Raw genomic sequence first — 23,047 nt, 5'->3', positions numbered from 1 at the left:
TATTCCTAGAGCTATAGCTGCTCTGAATGGGTCCTGCCGAGAGCCCCCATGATCTGTCTCTGCCCCCAGGGTCATCTGGCACAACTGACCCCTGCATGAACCTTTTTTTGCACTTTACCCTGTTCCCCCTTTTTTTCTTCCCCCCCCCCTTTTGTTGTTTTCATTTTTGCCGTGATTTATTTATATATTTGATAGCATCGATATGGAAATGACATTCTCAATCTCGTTGTACAATGACAATGAAAGATACGGTATTGTATTGTATTGTATTGTATCATTTCATTCCAAAGAGGAATGTGTTGGGTACAGTTTTGGCTCCTAATCTGAGGAAAGACATTCTAGCCTTAGAGGGAGTACAGAGAAGGTTCACCAGATTGATCCCTGGGATGGCAGGACTTTCATATGAAGAAAGACTGGATAGACTCGGCTTATACTCGCTGGAATTTAGAAGACTGAGGGGGGATCTTATTGAAACATGTAAAATTCTTAAGGGGTTGGAGAGGCTAGATGCGGGAAGATTGTTCCCGATGTTGGGGAAGTCCAGAACCAGGGGTCACAGCTGAAGGATAAGGGGGAAGTCTTTTAGGACCGAGATGAGAAAACATTTCTTCACACAGAGAGTGGCGAGTCTGTGGAATTCTCTGCCACAGAAGGTAGTTGAGGCCAGTTCATTGGCTATATTTAAGAGGGAGTTAGATGTGGCCCTTGTGGCTAAAGGGATCAGGGGGTATGGAGAGAAGGCAGGTACGGGATACTGAGCTGGATGATCAGCCATGATCATATTGAACGGCGGTGTGTACAGGCTCGAAGGGCCGAATGGCCTACTCCTGCACCTACTTTCTATGTTTCTATGTTTCTAAAGATACTCAGAAGCAATTGTGGCTGACAAGGGAAGTTAGAGATGGAATAAAACTAAAAGAAAAGATGTATAAGATGGCAAAGAGTAGTGGGAAGCCAGAGGATTGGGCAACTTTCAAAGGACAACAGAAGGTAGCAAAAAGGCCAATACGGGCTGAAAAGATGAGGGACGAAGCGAAGCTGGCCAAGAATATAACAAAGGACAGTAAAAGCTTCTTTAGGTATGTTAAGAGAAAAAGATTAGTAAAGACAAATGTGGGTCCCTTGAAAGCAGAAACGGGTGAAATTATTATGGGTAACAAGGAAATGACGAACGAGTTGAACAGGTACTTCGGATCTGTCTTCACGAAGGAAGACACAAACAATCTCCCAGATGTACTAGAGGACTGATGATCTTGGGAAACAGAGGAACTGAAAGAAATTTGCATTAGGCGAGAAAAAGTATTGCGTAGACTGATGGGACTGAAGGCAGGTAAATCCCCAGGGCCTGATGGTCTGCATCCCAGGGTACTCAAGGAGGTGGCTCTAGTAATTGTATATGTATTGGTGATCATTTTCCAATGTTCAATAGATTCAGGATCAGTTCCAGTGGATTGGAGGGTAGCTAATGTTATCCCTCTTTTCAAGAAAGGAGGGAGAGAGAAAGCGGGGAATTATAGACCAGTTAGCCTGACATCAGTGCTGGGGAAGATGCTGGAGTCAATCATTAAAGAGGTAATTACGACACATTTGGATAGCAGTAAAAGGATTGGTCCAAGTCAGCATGGATTTCTGAAGGGGAATTCCTGCTTGACTAATCTTCTGGAATTTGTTCAGGATGTGACAAGTAAAATGGATGAAGGAGAGCCAGTGTATGTAGTGTATGTAGACTTTCAGAAAGCCTTTGATAAGGTCCCACATGGGAGATTGGTGAGCAAAATTAGAGCACATGGTATTGGGGGTAGGGTGTTGACATGGATAGAGAATTGGTTGGCAGACAGGAAGCAAAGAGTAGGAATAAATGGGTCCTTTTCAGAATGGCAGGCAGTGGAGAGTGGAGTGCCGCAAGGCTCGGTGCTGGGGCCGCAACTATTTACAATATATATTAATGATGGATGATGGAATTACAAGTAACACTAGCAAGTTTGCAGATGACACAAAGCTGGGTGGCAATGTGAACTGTGAAGAGGATGCTAGGAGGTTGCAGGGTCACTTGGACAGGTTGAGTGAGTGGGCAGATGCATGGCCGATGCAGTATAATGTTGATAAATGTGAGGTTATTCACTTTGGTGGCAAATATAAGGAGGCAGATTATTATCTGAACGGTGTCAGATTAGGTAAAGGGGAAGTGCAACGAGACGTGGGTGTCCTTGTACACCAGTCACTGAAAGTAAGCAGGAAGGTAAAGCAGGCAGTGAAGAAAGCTAATGGCATGGTGGCCTTCATAATGAGAGGATTTGAGTAGAGGAGCAAAGAGGTCCTCCTGCAGTTGTATAGGGCCCTGGTGAGACCACATCTGGAGTATTGTGTGCAGTTTTGGTCTCCTAATTTGAGGAAGGACTTCCTTGCTTTTGAGGCAGAGCAGCGTAAGTTCACGAGGTTAATCCCTGGGATGGCGGGACATTCATATGAGGAAAGATGGGAAAGACTGGGCTTGTATTCACTGGAGTTTAGAAGGATGAGAGGGGATCTTATAGAGAAGTGTAAAATTATAAAATGACTGGACAAGCTAGATACGGGAAAAATGTTCCCAATATTGGGGGAGTCCAGAACCAGGGGTCACTGTCTAAGAATAAAGGGGAGGCCATTTAAGACTGATGTAAGAAGTAACTTTTTCACCCAGAGTTGTGAATTTGTGGAATTCTCTGCCATAGAGGGCAGTGGAGGCCAATTCACTGGATGAATTTAAAAGAGAGTTAGATTGAGCTCAAGGGGCTAGTGGAATCAAGGGATATGGGGAGAAGGCAGGCACGGGTTTCTGATTGTGGACGATCAGCCATGATCACAATGAATGGTGGTGCCAAATGGCCTCCTCCTGCACCTATTTTGTATGTTTCTCGCACCGGGCCGTCTGGCCCACGCCGTTTCTACAGAATATAATACCAAGTTAAACTGAGCTCATGTGCCTGTACAGGATCAATACCCTTATTTTCCCTCCACTTCCATGTGTCTATCTGAAAGCCCCTTCAACACACTGTCGTATTTGTCTCCACCACCAAACCTGGCTAGGCGTTCTATGCTCCCACTACGTTCTGTGGAAAACAATTGCCTGCAATTCTTGGCACGGTGGCACAACAGTAAAATTGCTGCCTTACAGCAAATGCAGCACCAGAGACCTGGGTTCGATTCAAGTACAAGGTGCTGTCTGTACGGAGTTTGTACGTTCTCCCTGTGACCTGCGTGGGTTTCTTCCGGGATCTTCATTCTCCTCCCACACTCGAAAGACGTACAGGTTTGTAGGTTAATTGGCTCGGTGTAAGTGTAAATTGTCCCTCGTGTGTAGGATAGTGTTAATGTGCGGAGATCGCAGGTCGATGCAGACTCGGTGGGCCGAAGGACCTGTTTCCGTGCTGTATCTCGAAACTAAACTAATCTCCATAAAACTATCCTCCACTCACCAGATCGCTATGCCCTTCAGTGTTGGACATATCCACCATGGGAAAAGGTTTCTGACTGTCACCACTAGCTACATTCACATCCTCCTCCTAAGCACATGTCTGCAAACCAAGGTCAACCAACGAGACCAGGATTTATGGGCCATATTAGACCTCGCAAGCGAACTGTGGCAATTAACCATTACTGTACTGAAATACCCCACCAAATGTGGGTTCCTGTGTCAGACCCCTCAGTGCGAGACTTCCTGGTGGGTGTTGGCTGCTCCAATTAGAATTGTCAGGCTTCAGTTGTTCAGGGTTTGGCAATTCGCTAGATTCTCTGCTGGCGTTGCGAAATGCAGAGAATTACTGATGACTGAACAGCGCAGAACAGTTTCTGTGGTTCGTTGCTGGACCTTGAAGAATCCACAGGATGAGACAGCATGGAGTAGCCAAGCATGGAGTTGCCAAGCCTCAATGGGGCTACAAATGCAGGGCTGATGCCAGACACGAAGGCCCAACTCCCAGATTCTGACAAACTCTAAACAGGCAGCCAAAGGCAGATAACATCACCTTTAACATCACCGGCACTGCCCTCTCCTGGATCAAATCATACCACTCCGACAGGCACCAGTTCATCTCCATTAATAACTGCAAATCCCCCACCGCCCCCCTCCCCCAAGGTGTCCCCCAAGGTTCAGTTCTCGGCCCCCTCCTCTTCATCCTGTACCTGTTCCCCCTTGGTCAATTAATCCGCCGTCATTGTCTCCAATTCCACTGCTTCGCCGATGATATCCAGCTCCTCATCTCCACCAAGTCAATCTCCACCGACACACACTCTATCCTGACAAACTGCATCACTGAAATAAAATCTTGGCTTCAAATCAATTTCCTCAAACTAAACTGTGACAAATCCGAAATCGTCATCATCGGACCAAAAACGCACACCAAATCCACCCTCAACTTCACCCTCAACATTGATGGTTTCCCAGTATCCACCTCCCCTCACATCCGGATTCTGGGAATGATCTTTGATCAAACCCTCTCCTTCGACAAACACACTAAACACATCATCAAGACAGCCTTCTTCCACCTCTCCTCCACAGCTGCAGAAACCCTCATCCATGCTTTCATCACCTCCCGTATGGACTACTGTAACAGCCTCAAAACAGACTATGGTTCACCCTCAAAAATCATCAATAAACTCCAGTACATCCAGAACTCCGCTGCCCGTCTACTCACCCACTCCCCGACCCGTGAACATATCACCCCCGTCCTCTACAAGCTCCACTGGCTCCCCATCCCCCAGAGAATCCAGTACAAAATCCTCCTCATGACCTACAAAGCCCTCCATAACCTGGCCCCATCCTACCTGACTGACCTCCTCCACAGACACACTCCCAACCGCACCCTCCGCTCTGCTGCTGCTAACCTCCTGTCCCGTCGTCCCCCCCCCCCATCCGGACCAAACTCAGATCCTGGGGGGACAGGGCTTTCTCCATCGCTGCTCCCACCCTCTGGAACTCACTACCTCAAACCATCAGAGACTCCCCCTCACTCACCACATTCAAAACATCACTGAAGTCTCACTTGTTCAACACCGCCTTCAATCATTGACCGTCGCTCCACCTTATTCATCCTTTTCTGTTCGTTTATTTATTTATTTTTATGTCTTGCTTAACCATGTAAAGCGTCTTTGAGTGTCTAGAAAAGCGCTATACAAATGTAATGTATTATTATTATTATTATTATTATAATCAAATTCTCCGAGTGAAAGGAAGGCTTTGCGATCTCCATTCCATTGCTTACCTTTCAGCTGAGTGGGCACTTGAGTGGGCTCTGTGTCCATGTAGGTGAACTGGCCATCACCTGTTCAAACAGATTAACTTGTATGAATGCATTTATGTGTAACAACCTAACATTAGCAGTCTCCACAGCTGAAATGCAATGTAAAATATACTGTTCTTCGTACCATTTTCCTGTATGTGTTTCAATAATCTGTTCAGCTTCGGTGCCGGGTGATGTATTTTCACAAGGGATTCCCACATCACTCTTCGAGCCCCAGAGCCCTTCTCCATAACCAGATCCAGTAGGCGTTTGGAACCGGCTGCTCGGTTTCCCTTCTCCGCGAGGCCAGTCACACTCTGTCATGAATAATGCTGCATAAGTCAAAATGGTAACAGAATCAGGCCATTCGGCCCATCAAGTCTTGCTATTGAGGGCGTGCAGCATAGGTTTACTAGGTTAATTCCCGGAATGGCGGAACTGTCATATGTTGAAAGACTGGAGCGACTAGGCTTGTATACACTGGAATTTAGAAGGATGAGAGGGGATCTTATCGAAACGTATAAGATTATTAAGGGGTTGGACACATTAGAGGCAGGAAACATGTTCCCAATGTTGGGGGAGTTCAGAACCAGGGGCCACAGTTTAAGAATAAGGGGTAGGCCATTTAGAACAGAGATGAGGAAAAACTTTTTCAGTCAGAGAGTTGTGAATCTGTGGAATTCTCTGCCTCAGAGGGCAGTGGAGGCCAATTCTCTGAATACATTCAAGAGAGAGCTAGATAGAGCTCTTAAGGATAGCGGAGTCAGGGGGTATGGGGAGAAGGCAGGAACGGGGTACTGATTGAGAATGATCAGCCATGATCATATTGAATGGCGGTGCTGGCTCGAAGGGCCGAATGGCCTCCTCCTGCACCTATTGTCTACTCCGCCATTCAATCATGGCAGCTCTATCCCTCCTCCTAATCCTATTTCCTTGCCCTCCCCATAAACACTTGACACCCATACTGATCAAGAATCTATCTATCTCTGCCTCAAAAATATCCATTAACTTGTCCTCCACAGCCTTCTGTGCCAAAGAATTCCACAGATTCACCACCCTCTGACACAAGACATTCCTCCTCATCTCCTTCCTAAAGTAACACCCTCTTCTGCTTTGTTCCCTTCTTGTGCAGCGGGGTAATATTGGCAATTTTCCAATATGTTAAGGCGAGTCCTTAAGGTTAAGGCATATGCTATGATGCGGAGGGTGGCAAGCAGCAGTTAGGAGTAAATGGTGGGATAGTCAGGGGCACTGGGATGGGGCACTGTCACTAGATGTTACTGACCCAGCATGGACACACACTGACCCAGCACTAGGTCTGACTAATAGAGGATCAGTGTTGATCTACTCCAGGATAACTGCTGAAGAACTGCAAGAACCTCTAGTCTGCTAATTTAACCAAGGCAGCACGGTAGAGATGCTGCCTGGCAGCACCAGAGACCTTGGGTTCGATCCCGACTATGGGTGCTGTCTGTACGGAGTTTGAACATTCTCCCTGTAAACGCATGGGCTTTCTCCGAGTACTTCGGTTTCCTCCCACATTCCAAAGACCTGCAGGTTTGTAGGTTAATTAGCTTGGTATCAATGTAAATGATCCCTCGTGTGTATGAATGTGTTACTGTGTGGGGATTGCTGGTCGGTGCAGTCTCGGTGGGCCAAAAGGGCAATTTCCACGCTGTATGTCTGAACTAAATTACACGTCAGACGTCACTATTGGGCTCAATGAAGGGTGCGGTAACGGCAGCAAGGAGCAGGCGGTGAGCTCAGGACTTGTTCCCACAGGAGGGAGATAGAGGTGAAGTCGTAATAACACAGGGAAATGTGTTTGCAGTGAACTGGCAAATGGGGAAATTTTGTTATGTACGATTTGTATTCCTTTTCTCATCCGGATTGAGGATCAGCCACTTGGATCGTGAACACCGGTCATAGAAACATAGAAAATAGGTGCAGGAGGAAGCCATTCAGCCCTTTGAGCCAGCACCGCCATTCATTGTGATCATGGCTGATCGCCCACAATCAATAACCTGTGACCAACTTCTTCCCATATCCCTTGATTCCACTAGCCCCTAGAGCTCTATCTAACTCTCTCTTAAATCCATCCAGTGACTTGGCCTCCACTGCCCTCCGTGGCAGAGAATTCCACAAATTCATAACTTTCTGGGTGAAAAAATTCCTTCTCACCTCAGTTTTAAATGCCCTCCCTCTTTAGTCTAAGACTGTGGCCCCTGGTTCTGGAATCCCCCAACAATGGGAACATTTTTCCTGCATCTAGCTTGTCTAGTCTTTTTATAAGTTTATATGTCTCGATAAGATCCCCTCTCATCATTCTAAACTCCAGTGAATACAAGCCTAGTCTTTTCAATCTTTCCTCATATGACAGTCCCGCCATTCTAGGGATCAATCTCGTGAACCTAGGCTGCACTGCCTCTATTAAAGAATGTCCTTCCTCAAATTAGGACACCAAAACTGTACACAATACTCCAGATGTGGTCTTACCAGTGCCCTATACAACTGCAGAAGAACCACTTTACTGCTATACTGAAATCCTCTCGTTATGAAGGCCAAATAGCTTTCTTCACTGCCTGCACACCATTGATTTTAATTTGGCGGCTGCTTTCAATGCCTTTATTGTTGCTAATTCTTCAAGCTGCACTGCACACTGCAGTAATTACAAAGCTATAAAACGGTCGTAAGTAAAAGAAGACAACTCAAACATGAGACATGATGAAATATGTCCAAACACACTACAGTCAAGTGCTCACAAGTTATAGGAGTAGAATCTATCTCTCCCTCTTAACCCCCTGCTACCGCCTGACACTCGTACTGATCAAGAATCTATCTATCTCTGCCTTAACAATATCCATTGACGGCCTCCACAGCCTTCTGTGGTAAAGAATTCCACAGATTCACCACTCTCTGACTATAGAAATTCCTCCTCATCTCCTTCCTAAAGGAATGTCCTTTAATTCTGAGGCTATGACCTCTAGTCCTAGACTCTCCCACTAGTAGAAACATCCTCTCCACATCCACTTTAGCCAAGACTTCAGTCCACATGCACCTTCGCCTTTTCATAGTCCATCGGTTCCTTTGCATCTGTTCCGGCAGTCTGTGATGAAATAGGATATACATTTAACCTGTGTCCCATCCACTTACATGGTACTCTGGCCCAGTGAAGTGATCCGCGTCCATTAACATGAAGCCGAGTCGCTCCACTTCCTCTTCAATCGCCTGCTCCAGTCGGTCCCGGTAGAATCTCGTCAACAGGATCAGCTTGTCATCACCACAACGTGACAAGAAGGTGGAGATTACGGAGTTCAGATCTGTGAACACAGGAGGGGACGGTCAATACCTTCTGAGAAGCCCACGCCCACCATTAGTCCTCCGCGCACACAGCCATTAGCGGATCACTCTAGGACTCGATGACACTACCTGGGCACGGGGAAATAGATTCAAGGAAATTCCCGTTATCTCCATTGTGGAATAACCCGAAAACCCAGAATTAAATTATATCCTGGCCTTCCAATTTAATGTACCAATATGGACATAAAAACCTGGAGTAAATCAGCAGATCAGGCAGCATCTCTGGAGAGAAGGGATATGTGACGTTTTGGGTTGAGAACCTTCTTCAGATTCAGGGGAAATGGAAACAAGGAATATGGACGGTGATGTAGAGATATAGAGATATAGAACAGATGAATGAAAGATATGCAAAAATGTTACAATGATAAAGGAAACAGGCCATTGTTGGATGTGGGCTAATACCAATATTTTGTGCCCTGTAAATGTTCCAGTGAAGAAAGCGAATGATATGTTAGCTTTCATAGCAAGAGGATTTGAGTATAGGAGCAGGGAGGTTCTGCTGCAGTTGTACAGGGCCTTGGTGAGACCGCACCTGGAGTATTGTGTACAGTTTTGGCTCCTAATCTGAGGAAAGACATTCTAGCCTTAGAGGGCGTACAGAGAAGGTTCACCAGATTGATCCCTGGGATGGCAGGACTTTCATATGAAGAAAGACTGGATAGACTAGGCTTATACTCGCTGGAATTTAGAAGACTGAGGGGGGATCTTATAGAAACATATAAAATTCTTAGGGGGTTGGAGAGGCTAGATGCAGGAAGATTGTTCCCGATGTTGGGGAAGTCCAGAACCAGGGGTTACAGCTTAAGGATAAGGGGGAAGTCTTTTAGGACCGAGATGAGAAAACATTTGTTCACACAGAGAGTGGTGAGTCTGTGGAATTCTCTGCCACAGAAGGTAGTTGAGGCCAGTTCATTGGCTATATTTAAGAGGGAGTTAGATGTGGCCCTTGTGGCTAAAGGGATCAGGGAGTATGGAGAGAAGGCAGGTACAGGTGACTGAGCTGGATGATCAGCCATGATCATATTGAATGGCGGTGCATGCTCGAAGGGCCGAATGGCCTACTCCTGCACCTATTTTCTATGTTTCTGGTGCTGTGCTTTATTTATCAAACAAAACAGTTGACATTTCCGCTAGTTGTCGGGCGGCGACTTCCACATCCAGGTCTGTCCAAGGCTAAGGTCGACTCTTCCTATTCCCTTGACTGACTACTTGGAATATTGCGTGCAGTAAGCATGTGCAGTTTCAGAGAGGATGAAGGAGAGATTTAGAAACATAGAAAATAGGTGCATGAGGAGGCCATTCGGCCCTTCGAGCCAGCACCGCCGTTCATTGTGATCATGGCTGCTCATCCACAATCAGTAACCTGTGCCCAACCTCCGCCCATATCCCCTGATTCCACTAGCCCCCGGAGCTCTATCTAACTCTCTCCTAAATTCTTCCAATGACTTGGCCTCCACTGCCCTCGGTGGCAGAGAATTCCACAAATTTACAAGAATGCTGCCTGGATTAGAGGGTATTAGTTATTAGGGGAGGTTGGGCAATCTTGGATGGTCTTGGATGGAGCATTGGAGGTTGAGGGGACACTTGATAGAAGCGGCAGGTGCGAGGAAGATGCTGCTAGTGGTGGTGGTGGACGTCATGGACATTGTGGCCTGAAGGTCCTGTTCATGTGTCGTACTATTCTATCCCTATTACTAAGCACCCCACGCACCTGCGCTTGCCCTAGCAGCTGCGGCTTGCCTGCAGTCCGTTTGTCTTTTGTGTTTTTTGTTGTTTTTGTCTTAATTGTAGTGTTTAGATGTGATGTAGTGTTTTTTGTGGTTGTGTACTATAGAAACATAGAACATAGAAAATAGGTGCAGGAGTAGGCCATTCGGCCCTTCGAGCCTGTACACACCGCCATTCAATATGATCATGGCTGCTCATCCAGCTCAGTATCCTGTGCCTGCCTTCTCTCCATACCCCCTGATCCCTTTAGCCATAAGGGCCACATCTAACTCCCTCTTAAATATAGCCAATGAACTGGCTACAACTACCTTCTGGGGGAGAATTCCACGGACTCACCACTCTCTGTGTGAAGAAATGTTTTCTCATCTCGGTCCTAAAAGACTCCTTAAGCTGTGACCCCTGGTTCTGGACTTCCCCAACATCGGGAACAATCTTCCCGCATCTAGCCTCTCCAACCCCTTAAGAATTTTATATGTTTCAATAAGATCCCCCATCAGTCTTCTAAATTCCAGCGAGTACAAGCCCAGTCTATCCAGTCTTTCTTCATATGAAAGTCATATGTTGGGGGGGGGGGGGGGGGGGGGAAACTGTAAAATGGTCTCTTCCTCTTTTTTCTGGGTGGTGTCTCCGTTCCCGCTGCGACCTGCCATCGGCCAAACACCTGGAGCTGGCGGCCTCCAGCTGGGACCATCTGGGACCACCTGGGGCTCTGGTTTCAGACCCTGCGGACCGGACTAACCATCTGCGGATCTGGCTGCCTTCGGAGGCCGTGGTGGCGCTGCCTTCTGAGGCACCGGAGGCATGGGCCGCGTGAGAATGATCAGCCATGATCACATTGAATGGTGGTGGTGGCTCGAAGGGCCGAATGGCCTCCTCCTGCACCTATTGAGGGCGTTCAGCGTAGGTTCACCAGGTTAATTCCCGGAATGGCGGGACTGTCGTATGTTGAAAGACTGGAGCGACTAGGCTTGTATACACTGGAATTTAGAAGGATGGGAGGGGAACTTATCGAAACGTATAGGATTATTAAGGGTATAAGAAAATAACTGCAGATGCTGGTACAAATCGATTTATTCACAAAATGCTGGAGTAACTCAGCAGGTCAGGCAGCATCTCGGGAGAGAAGGAATGGGTGACGTTTCGGGTCGAGACCCTTCTTCAGGATTATTAAGGGGTTGGACACGTTAGAGGTAGGAAACATGTTCCCAATGTTGGGGGAGTCCAGAACCAGGGGCCACAGTTTAAGAATAGGGGATTAAAAGTACCATTAGCAAATTTGCAGATGATACAAAGCTGGGTGGCAGTGTGAACTGTGAGGAAGATGCTATGAGGTTGCAGGGTGACTTGGACAGGTTGTGTGAGTGGGCGGATGCTTGGCAGATGCAGTTTAATGTGGATAAGTGTGAGGTTATCCACATTGGTGGTAAGAATAGGAAGGTAGATTATTATCTGAATGGTGTCAAGTTAGGAAAGGGGGACGTACAACGAGATCTGGGTGTCCTAGTGCACCAGTCACTGAAAGGAAGCATGCAGGTACAGCAGGCAGTGAAGAAAGCCAATGGAATGTTGGCCTTCATAACAAGAGGAGTTGAGTATAGGAGCAAAGAGGTCCTTCTGCAGTTATACAGGGCCCTAGTGAGACCGCACCTGGAGTACTGTGTGCAGTTTTGGTCTCCAAATTTGAGGAAGTATATTCTTGCTATTGAGGGAGTGCAGCGTAGGTTTACTAGGTTAATTCCCGGAATGGCGGGACTGTCATATGTTGAAAGACTGGAGAGACTAGGCTTGCATACACTGGAGTTTAAAAGGATGAGAGGGGATCTTATCGAAACATATAAGATTATTAAGGGGTTGGACACATTAGTGGCAGGAAACATGTTCCCAATGTTGGGGGAGTCCAGAACCAGGGGCCACTGTTTAAGAATAAGGGGTAGGCCATTTAGAACAGAGATGAGGAAAGACTTTTTCAGTCAGAGAGTTGTGAATCTGTGGAGTTCTCTGCCTCAGAGGGCAGTGGAGGCCAATTCTCTGAATACATTCAAGAGAGAGTTAGATAGAGCTCTTAAGGTTTGCGGAGTCAGGGGGTATGGGGAGAAGGCAGGAACGGGGTACTGATTGTGAATGATCAGCCTTGATCACATTGAATGGTTGTGCGTACAGGCTCGAAGGGCCAAATGGCCTACTCCTGCACCTATTGTCTATTGAGTCGTGGGGCTTGGGTCGGCCCACCGCGGACCTTTCACCGTCCGGCGCGGCCTGAAATAGGGCGCGGGATTTTCTCTGCCCGGCGGGGGCTTCAATGTCGGGAGCCCTGACCGCCCCGACGTGCAGCGGCGGTGCTATCACCCGCCGCGGATTGCGGGGCTTGGGTCGGCCCGCTGCAGACCTTTCACCATCGGGCGTGGCCTGGAACGTGGCAACTCCAACAGCCTGACAGCGGGAGAAGACGGCAAGGGAAGAGAAAAGACATTCTGGCCTTCCATCACAGTGAGGAGGGGACTGGAGGAGACTCACTGTGAAGGATGTTTCTTATTGTTTGGTGTTGGCTTATGATTGTGTGAGTTATTGCTTATTTTTATTTCTCTTATTGTTGGACTGTGGGTAATCTTTCATTTCACTGCGCATTTATGTGTATGTGACAAATAAAATTGACTATTGACTGTCCATGCAGTCTCTGCTCCTGATTCTCAGAAGAACCCTTGGCTGAGTCATTCCCTCACATGCAGATCCTGGTGTCAGAACCCGACACTACAACTGTTGGACACTTCCAGCACTCAGGGCCTCTTCACCGTCCCAGTTAGATGACATCTTTCTACGTCCAATGTGCAAGTGAGTATCTGCTCTGTCCTCCGAACTGTTGTCGTTTGGCGAGATTTGATCCGTCAGGACAAGTGGACAGACCAGTAACTTTAAAGATCGTTTTTGGCTTACCTTTGTCCATTCTGATTCCTTCAGACTTGTAGTTGTTTGCACCTTTGGTCGTGCTCCTGTGGTCAATCACTGTCCGCTGAGGACCAGTGACTAGATAGCGATAAAAGCTTGAAACATTCCTTGCAGCCCAAGTTAGCTGTTACTCTGATAGCGGAGGAAATGGCCACCAAAAATAACTGAAAAAAGAAATAACAAACTCAACCACCAAGCTCTGAGTATCATTAAGCCAAAGATGTACACTGAATTTTCAGACATTGTTGAATGTTTCAGACAAACTCCAGATTGATCCCTGGGGTTAGCAGAACTTTCATATGAAGAGAGACTGGATAGACTCGGCTTGTACTCGCTGGAATTTAGAAGACTGAGGGGGGATCTTATTGAAACATATAAAATTCTTAAGGGGTTGGAGAGGCTAGATGCGGGAAGATTGTTCCCGATGTTGGGGAAGTCCAGAACCAGGGGTCACAGCTTAAGGATAAGGGGGAAGTCTTTTAGGACCGAGATGAGAAAACATTTCTTCACACAGAGTGGTGAGTCTGTGGAATTCTCTGCCACAGAAGGTAGTTGAGGCCAGTTCATTGGCTATATTTAAGAGGGAGTTAGATGGGGCCCTTGTGGCTAAAGGGATCAGGGGGTATGGAGAGAAGGCAGGTACAGGTTACTGAACTGGATGATCAGCCATGATCATATTGAATGGCGGTGCATACTGCACCTGTTTTCTATGTTTCTAAACTCCAACGTTCCCCCATCAGACCACTCAGTGCATTCCATACATTCACAGTGAGTTTCATATTAATGGAACATTAATCTTTGCAGTATCTGCAATAGGGTGTAAGCTACCCCAGCAGAAACGAGGTGCTAGTTTTCCTGTTTGTGTGGCTGCACGCTGTCAGTGGGGGTGAAATTGGGAGCAGTTGTGTCGATTGTCCCTCAGCTTCACTTGGACCATCTTTCATCCCCCTTGACAGTTCGCTCCATCTCAGGTGAGGCCCTATCCACGGGCACAGTCATTTACCATCAATGAAGCCACAAGACGTGGGGGAGTCGCTGATTTGGTCGCTATGAGAATTGCTGTTTTCATTAGACTATCTCCTCAGGAGGTGCCAAAGAAGGTCCAAGTGAATGTGAAGGCAAATCTGTAACAAACACACCGACTACAACAGTTAGAGCAATGCCACACCTAAATGTAAAACGTAAATGCCAAACTCAGCATCGTTAACATTAACTTCTTCAATTCAAGTTTCACCCTCCCCGGTTCACACGTACTCCTGACCCTTGGGGCCATTTTAGGTCAAACATGGTCCTATCACCCACAATCCATGTTTCCAGGGTCACACACTGTCCGATCCCTGGAGCCGATCTTCACCTAAGTCACACACTGTTCCACTCATCTATCTTTCCCGATCACACAATTTCCCCTTCTCCAGGGCCATTTTCTCCAGATCACACTTTCCTATCTGACCTTGGCCCACCTCTCGGATCATAACACTGTCCCATCCCCCGCGGTCCATGCAATGGTAAAGAAAGGTCTCTAGATCCTTAGACGTCTTAGGGGGTTTGACATGTCCCGAACAAACCTCACTAACATCTACAGATCCGCCGTAGAAAGCATTTTATCGGGAAACATCACAGCATGGTTTGGGAACAGCTCCATCAAAGACATTTCAGAGGTGTGGATGTAGCCCAGACCATCACACAGACCAACCTCCCTTCTATTGACTCCATCTACACTTCACACTGCCTCGGCAAGGCCATCAGCATAATCAAGGTCCAGTCTCACCCCGGCCACTCCCTCTTCTCCCCTCGCCCATCTGGAAAGGGGTACAGAAGATTGAAAACGCACACTTCCAGACTCGGGGACAGTCTCTTCCCAGCTACTATCAGGCAACTGAGCCACCTTCCCACCAACAAAAGAGTGGTACTGGCCTTCCATCTGCCTCATTGAAGACCTTCAAACTATATTTAATCATACTTTAGTGGACTTTATCTTGCACTAAACACGAGACAATAGACAACAGACAATAGGTGCAGGAGGAGGCCATTTGGCCCTTGAGCCAGCACCGCCATTCAATGTGATCATGGCTGATCATTCTCAATCAGTACCCCGTTCCTGCTTTCTCCCCATACCCCCTGACTCCGCTGTCCTTAAGAGCTCTATCCAGCTCTCTCTTGATTGCATTCAGAGAATTGGCCTCCACTGCCTTCTGAGACAGAGAATTCCACAGATTCACAACTCTCTGACTGAAAAAGTTTTTCCTCATCTCAGTTCTAAATGGCCGACCCCTTATTCTTAAACTGTTGCCCCTGGTTCTGGACTCCCCCAACATTGGGAACATGTTTTCTGCCTCTAACATGTCCAACCCCTTAATAATCTTATACGTTTCGATAAGATCTCCTCTCATCCTTCCAAATTCCAGTGTCTACAAGCCTAGTCGCTCCAGTCTTTCAACATATGATCGTCCCGCCATTCCGGGAATTAACCTGCAAGCCCTCAATAGCAAGAATATCCTTCCTCAAATTTGGAGACCAAAACTGCACACAGTACTCCAGGTGCGGTCTCACTAGGGCCCTGTACAACTGCAGAAGGACCTCTTTGCTCCTATACTCAACTCCTCTTATCCCGAGACACTGTATCCTGCATTGGTGCAGTGTGGATGGATTGATAGTAATCATGTAGAGTCTTTTCGCTGACTGGAGAGCACGCAACAAAAAATACAACTAAACTAAGCTGAACACTGCATTATCTCTCTGCTTTTCATAATGTTAGAGGGATTCGGCTGTTGGGCTGTAGAATGAAGCTACAGTGAAGAGACAGAATAACTGCATTGACCGATGCGGTCCGTCGCGCAACAATGAGATGATATTTACATCCACTTTGACAGAACATTACTAACTGATGGGGCATATCATTACAATTTGATCTTGATTCCCCAAACATTTTACAGTGTTCCCACTTCCTGCAAAGTCCAGAATCCACACTCCTACTGCCCTGTTGACGCGCCTCTCTAATATTCCTCAGACCATCCTGGCCACAAACTCATTTTACCCCTGTACCCCTGAAGGTACAGGAGCCTGAAAATGTCCAGGTTCAATAACAGCTTCTTCCCTACAGCCATCAGGCAGTTAAACACTGCGACCTCCAAATAAATTCTGAACTAATAGACTTGGGGCCATTGGTTTTGTCTTTTTGCACCATTATTGATTTGTGTGTGTGTGGGTGCGTGTGCGTGTAAATACACACACACTGAATTTTTATACTCGTTTATTATATTGTTTACAATGCTCTATCTTTACATACCCTGTTGCGATGTTGCAAGTATGAATGTCATGTTTGTATCTGGGGTATATAACAATAAAACACTCTTGACTCTTGACACTGGAACAGCTTGAATTCTATGACAAGGTGTGGAAAATGTGACCTCTGCAACAGGCAACAGGAACGCAGATATGACTACTGCAAGCACAGGATCAAACCGAAGTCAAGGCTTCCCAGGGCTCTGATCTAAATGTCCTTCCACACAAGTATAGGATTGATATGGGAGGTGCAATTTGCTGTAGTTTGAGATTCAGAACTCTGCGTACACGCAGTAGCCGGTCCACAAAATGGATTTCAAAACACACACACGCAGTCTGAAGAAGGGTCTCGACCCGAAACGTCACCCATTCCTTCACTCCAGAGATGCTGCCTGTCCCGCTGAGTTACTCCAGCATTTTGTGCCGACCACACATACCCAAGAACAAGAAGTGGTTGGTCTCGGTCTGGAAATCAATTCAAACCGGTTCTGCAACCCACTGTCACACAAGTATGAACAAAATTAGTTTAAAATTCTGTTTAACCCTTTCTGCTGTAGGGAATGTACAATCCGGAATTAAACATCCACTGTGTAAATTTTCCCTGCTGCAATCCTGGCAAGGTCTCGGCTGGTTTCCTGCTCGCTGTTACCGCAAGTAGAAACATAGAATATAGGTGCTGGAGTAGGTCATTCGACCCTTAAAGCCAGCACTGCCGTTCAATATGATCGTGGCAGATCATCCAAAATCAGTACCGCTTTCCTGCTTTTTCCCCCATATTCCCTGATTCCATTCGGCCCGAGCTAAATCTAACTCACTCTGGTGATCATAGCTGATCATCTACCAGCCATAACCTGTGCCTGCCTTCTCCCCATATCCCTTGATTCCACCAGCCCCGAGAGCTCTATCTAACTCTCTCTTAAATCCATCCAGTGAATTTTCCTCCACTGCCTTCTGTGGCAGAGAATTCCACAAATTCACAACTCTCCGGGTGAAAAGGGTTTCTTCTCTCCTCAATTTTAAATGGACTCCCCTTTATTCTTAGACTGCGTCCCCTGGTTCTGGACTCCCTCAACATTGGGAACGTTTTTCCTGTATTTTTCCTGCATCTTGCCTAGTCCTTTTATGATTTTATACGTCTCTGTAAGATCCCCTCTCATCCTTCTAAACTCCAGTGCATACAAGCCTAGTCTTTCCAATCTTTCCTCATATGACAGTTCCTCCATCCGAGGGATTAACCTCGTGAACCTACGCTGCACTGCCTAAATAGCAAGGATGTCCATCCTCAACTTAGGAGACCAAAACTGCACTTAATACTCCAGATGTGGTCTCACCAGGGAGACCACAACTGCAGAGAGATTTCTTTGCTCCTGTACTCAAATCCTCTCGTTATGAGGGGCAACATGCCATTAGCTTTCTTCACTGCTGTACCTGCACACTTCCTTTCAGTGACTGGTGCACAAGGACACCAAGGTCTCATTGCACATCCCCTTTACCTATTCTGACACCGTCGAGATAATAATCGGCCTCCTTATTTTTGCCCCCAAATGGATAACCTCACATTTATCCACATTGGCCATGCATCTGCCCACTTACTCAACCTGTCCAAGTCACCCTGCAACCTCCTAACATCCACCCAGCATCGTGTCATCTGCAAACTTGCTACCGTTACTTCTATTTCCATCATATAAATCATTAATACATATTCTAAATAGTTGTGGCCCCAGCACCGAGCCCTGTGGCACTCCACTCTCCACTGCCTGCCATTCTGAAAAGGACCCGTTTATTCCTACTCTATGCTTCCTGTCTGCCAATCAATTCTCTATTCATGTCAATATCCTACCACCAATACCATACATTGCCAGTCTATCAATAGACAAAAGGTGCAGGAGTAGGCCATTCGGCCCTTCGAGCCAGCACCACCATTCAATGTGATCATGGCTGATCATTCTCAATCAGTACCCCGTTCCTGCCTTCTCCCCATACCCCTGACTCCGCTGTCCTCAAGAACTCTATCTAGCTCACTCTTGAAAGCATTCAGAGAACTGGCCTCCACTGCCTTCTGAGGCAGAGAATTCCACAGATTTACAACTCTCTGACTGAAAAGGTTTTTACTCATCTTCGTTCTAAATGGCCTACCCCTTATTCTTAAACTGTGGCCCCTGGTTCTGGACCCCCCAACATTGGGAACATGTTTCCTGCCTCTAACATGTCCAACCCTTTAATAATCTTATATGTTTTGATAAGATGCCCTCTCATCCTAAATTCCAGTGTATACAAGCCTAGTCGCTCCAGTCTTTCAACATATGACAGTCCCGCCATTCCGGGAATTAACCTTGTAAACCTATGCTGCACGCCCTCAATAGCAAGAATATCCTTCCTCAAATTTGGAGACCAGAATTGCACACAGTACTCCAGGTGCGGTCTCATTAGGGCACTGTACAACTGCAGAAGGACCTCTTTGCTCCTATACTCAACTCTTCTCGTTATGAAGGCCAACATTCCATTGGCTTTCTTCACTGCCTGCTGTACCAACATGCTTCCTTTCAGTGATTGATGCACTAGGACACCCAGATCTCGTTGCCCATTCCCTTTTCCTAACTTGACACCATTCAGATAATAATCTGCCTTCCTATTCTTACTACCAAAGTGGATAACCTCACACTTATCCACATTAAACTGCATCTGCCATGCATCCGCCCGCTCACACAACCTGTCCAAATCACCCTGCATCTTCCTCACAGTTCACACTGCCACCCAGCTTTGTATCATCTGCAAATTTGCTAATGGTACTTTTAATCCCTTCATCCAAGTCATTAATGTATATTGTAAATAGCTGCGGTCCCAGCACCGAGCCTTGCCATTCTGAAAGGGACCCATTTGTCCTCACTCTTTGCTTTCTGTCTGCCAACCAATTTTCTATCCATGTCAGTACCCTACCCCCAATACCATGTGCACTAATTTTGTCCACTAATCTCCTATGTGGGACCTTGTCAAAGGCTTTCTGAAAGTGAAGGTATACCACATCCACCGGCTCTCCCCTGTCAATTTTCCTAGTTACATCCTCAAAATATTCCAGAAGATTAGTCAAGCATGATTTCCCCTTCGTAAATCCATGCTGACTCGGAACCATCCTGTTACTGCTATCCAAATGCTCCGCAATTTTGTCTTTTATAATTGACTCCAGCATCTTCCCCACCTCTGATGTCAGACTAGCTGGTCTATAATTTCCCGTTTTCTCGGATCATAACACTGTCCCATCCCCCGCGGTCCATGCAATGGTAAAGAAAGGTCTCTAGATCCTTAGACGTCTTAGGGGGTTTGACATGTCCCGAACAAACCTCACTAACATCTACAGATCCGCCGTAGAAAGCATTTTATCGGGAAACATCACAGCATGGTTTGGGAACAGCTCCATCAAAGACATTTCAGAGGTGTGGATGTAGCCCAGACCATCACACAGACCAACCTCCCTTCTATTGACTCCATCTACACTTCACACTGCCTCGGCAAGGCCATCAGCATAATCAAGGTCCAGTCTCACCCCGGCCACTCCCTCTTCTCCCCTCGCCCATCTGGAAAGGGGTACAGAAGATTGAAAACGCACACTTCCAGACTCGGGGACAGTCTCTTCCCAGCTGCTATCAGGCAACTGAGCCACCTTCCCACCAACCAAAGAGTGGTACTGGCCTTCCATCTGCCTCATTGAAGACCTTCAAACTATATTTAATCATACTTTAGTGGACTTTATCATGCACTAAACACGAGACAATAGACAACAGACAATAGGTGCAGGAGGAGGCCATTCGGCCCTTGAGCCAGCACCGCCATTCAATGTGATCATGGCTGATCATTCTCAACCAGTACCCCGTTCCTGCTTTCTCCCCATACCCCCTGACTCTGCTATCCTTAAGAGCTCTATCCAGCTCTCTCTTGATTGCATTCAGAGAATTGGCCTCCACTGCCTTCTGAGACAGAGAATTCCACAGATTCACAACTCTCTGACTGAATTTTTTTTTTCTCATCTCAGTTCTAAATGGCCTACCCCTTATTCATAAACTGTTGCTCCTTGTTCTGGACTCCCCCAACATTGGGAACATGGGTCCTGCATCCAACATGTCCAACCCTTTAATAATCTGATACGTTTCGATAAGATCTCCTCTCATCCTTCTAAATTCCAGTGTATACAAGCCTAGTCGCTCCAGTCTTTCAACATATGATCGTCCCGCCATTCCGGGAATTAACCTGCAAGCCCTCAATAGCAAGAATATCCTTCCTCAAATTTGGAGACCAAAACTGCACACAGTACTCCAGGTGCGGTCTCACTAGGGCCCTGTACAACTGCAGAAGGACCTCTTTGCTCCTATACTCAACTCCTCTTATCCCGAGACACTGTATCCTGCATTGGTGCAGTGTGGATGGATTGATAGTAATCATGTAGAGTCTTTTCGCTGACAGGAGAGCACGCAACAAAAAATACAACTAAACTAAGCTGAACACTGCATTATCTCTCTGCTTTTCATAATGTTAGAGGGATTCGGCTGTTGGGCTGAAGAATGAAGCTACAGTGAAGAGACAGAATAACTGCATTGACCGATGCGGTCCGTCGCGCAACAATGAGATGATATTTACATCCACTTTGACAGAACATTACTAACTGATGGGGCATATCATTACAATTTGATCTTGATTCCCCAAACATTTTACAGTGTTCCCACTTCCTGCAAAGTCCAGAATCCACACTCCTACTGCCCTGTTGATGCCTCTCTAATATTCCTCAGACCATCCTGGCCACAAACTCATTTTACCCCTGTACCCCTGAAGGTACAGGAGCCTGAAAATGTCCAGGTTCAATAACAGCTTCTTCCCTACAGCCATCAGGCAGTTAAACACTGCTACCTCCAAATAAATTCTGAACTAATAGACTTGGGGCCATTGGTTTTGTCTTTTTGCACCATTATTGATTTGTGTGTGTGTGGGTGCGTGTGCGTGTAAATACACACACACTGAATTTTTATACTCGTTTATTATATTGTTTACAATGCTCTATGTTTACTTACTCTGTTTCAAGAATTTCATGGTTGTATCTGGGGTATATAACAATAAAACACTCTTGACTCTTGACACTGGGACTGCCTTGAATTCTATCACAAGGTGTGGAAAATGTGACCTCTGCAACAGGCAACAGAAACGCAGATATGACTACTGCAAGCACAGGATCAAACCGAAGTCAAGGCTTCCCAGGGCTCTGATCTAAATGTCCTTCCACCATTTAAAGGCGATTGTAAACAAAGACCGAAATAAAGATCAGCTGTGATAGACTCCTTTGAAAACCAAAAGGATCTGCTGCGTCTGTGTGGAAATTATTCTTGCCTCAATCCGGCCGATCAAGTAGAGGATTGAAGATAGACACAGAAAGCTGGAGTAACTCAGCGGGCGGGACAGGCAGCATCTCTGGAGAGAAGGAATGGGTGACTTTGAGTCGAGACCCTTCAGACTTGACGCAAAACTTCACCCATTCCTTTACTCCAGAGATGCTGCCTGTCCCGCTGAGTTACTCCAGCATTTTGTGCCGACCACACATACCCAAGAACAAGTGGTTGGTCTCGCTCTGGAAATCAATTCAAACCGGTTCTGCAACCCACTGTCACACAAGTATGAACAAAATTAGTTTAAAATTCTGTTTAACCCTTTCTGCTGTAGGGAATGTGCAATCCGGATTTAAACATCCACTGTGTAAATTTTCCCTGCTGCAATCCTGGCAAGGTCTCGGCTGGTTTCCTGCTCGCTGTTACCTCAAGTAGAAACATAGAATATAGGTGCAGAAGTAGGCCATTCGACCCTTAAAGCCAGCACTGCGCCCTGTGGCACTCCACTCTCCACTGCCTGCCATTCTGAAAAGGACCCGTTTATTCCTACTCTATGCTTCCTGTCTGCCAACCAATTCTCTATTCGTATCAATACCCTACCACCAATACCATACATTGCCAGTCTATCAATAGACAAAAGGTGCAGGAGTAGGCCATTCGGCCCTTCGAGCCAGCACCACCATTCAATGTCATCATGGCTGATCATTCTCAATCAGTACCCCGTTCCTGCCTTCTCCCCATACCCCCTGACCCCGCTATCCTCAAGAGCTCTATCTAGCTCTCTCTTGAATGTATTCAGAGAATTGGCCTCCACTGCCTTCTGAGGCAGAGAATTCCACAGATTCACAACTCTCTGACTGAAAAGGTTTTTCCTCATCTCAGTTCTAAATGGCCTACCCCTTATTCTTAAACTGTGGCCCCTGGTTCTGGACTCCCCCAACATTGGGAACATGTTTCCTGCCTCTAACGTGTCCAACCCTTTAATAATCTTATATGTTTTGATAAGGTGCCCTCTCATCCTACTAAATTCCAGTGTATACAAGCCTAGTCGCTCCAGTCTTTCAACATACGACAGTCCCGCCATTCCGGGAATTAACTTAATAAACCTAT

At 46.6% G+C, this 23,047-nt stretch overlaps 1 protein-coding gene across 2 annotated transcripts in view; it reads right to left on the bottom strand.

Moving 5' to 3' along the window:
* The window catches only part of LOC144611142 (NACHT, LRR and PYD domains-containing protein 3-like), a 67,280-nt gene that overhangs the window by 38,335 nt on the left and 5,898 nt on the right, over window positions 1–23,047 (bottom strand). For both annotated transcript variants that reach the window (XR_013549489.1, XM_078430206.1), the window contains exons 2-5: window positions 13,278–13,453; window positions 8,412–8,578; window positions 5,404–5,575; window positions 5,241–5,300 (exon numbers count right to left, since the gene is read on the bottom strand). Coding sequence is in view for 1 of the 2 variants with exons in the window: in XM_078430206.1 (XP_078286332.1) it covers window positions 5,241–5,300; window positions 5,404–5,575; window positions 8,412–8,578; window positions 13,278–13,287 (409 nt within the window). In the remaining variant the exon portion in view is untranslated. The remainder of the gene's footprint in view (window positions 1–5,240; window positions 5,301–5,403; window positions 5,576–8,411; window positions 8,579–13,277; window positions 13,454–23,047) is intronic.

This window comes from Rhinoraja longicauda, chromosome 39 (assembly GCF_053455715.1).
Source record: "Rhinoraja longicauda isolate Sanriku21f chromosome 39, sRhiLon1.1, whole genome shotgun sequence".
In the NCBI taxonomy this organism is placed as follows: Eukaryota; Metazoa; Chordata; class Chondrichthyes; order Rajiformes; family Arhynchobatidae; genus Rhinoraja; species Rhinoraja longicauda.
Note: the sequence above shows the minus strand (reverse complement) of the source record. Positions and strands in the feature narration are given on the sequence as shown.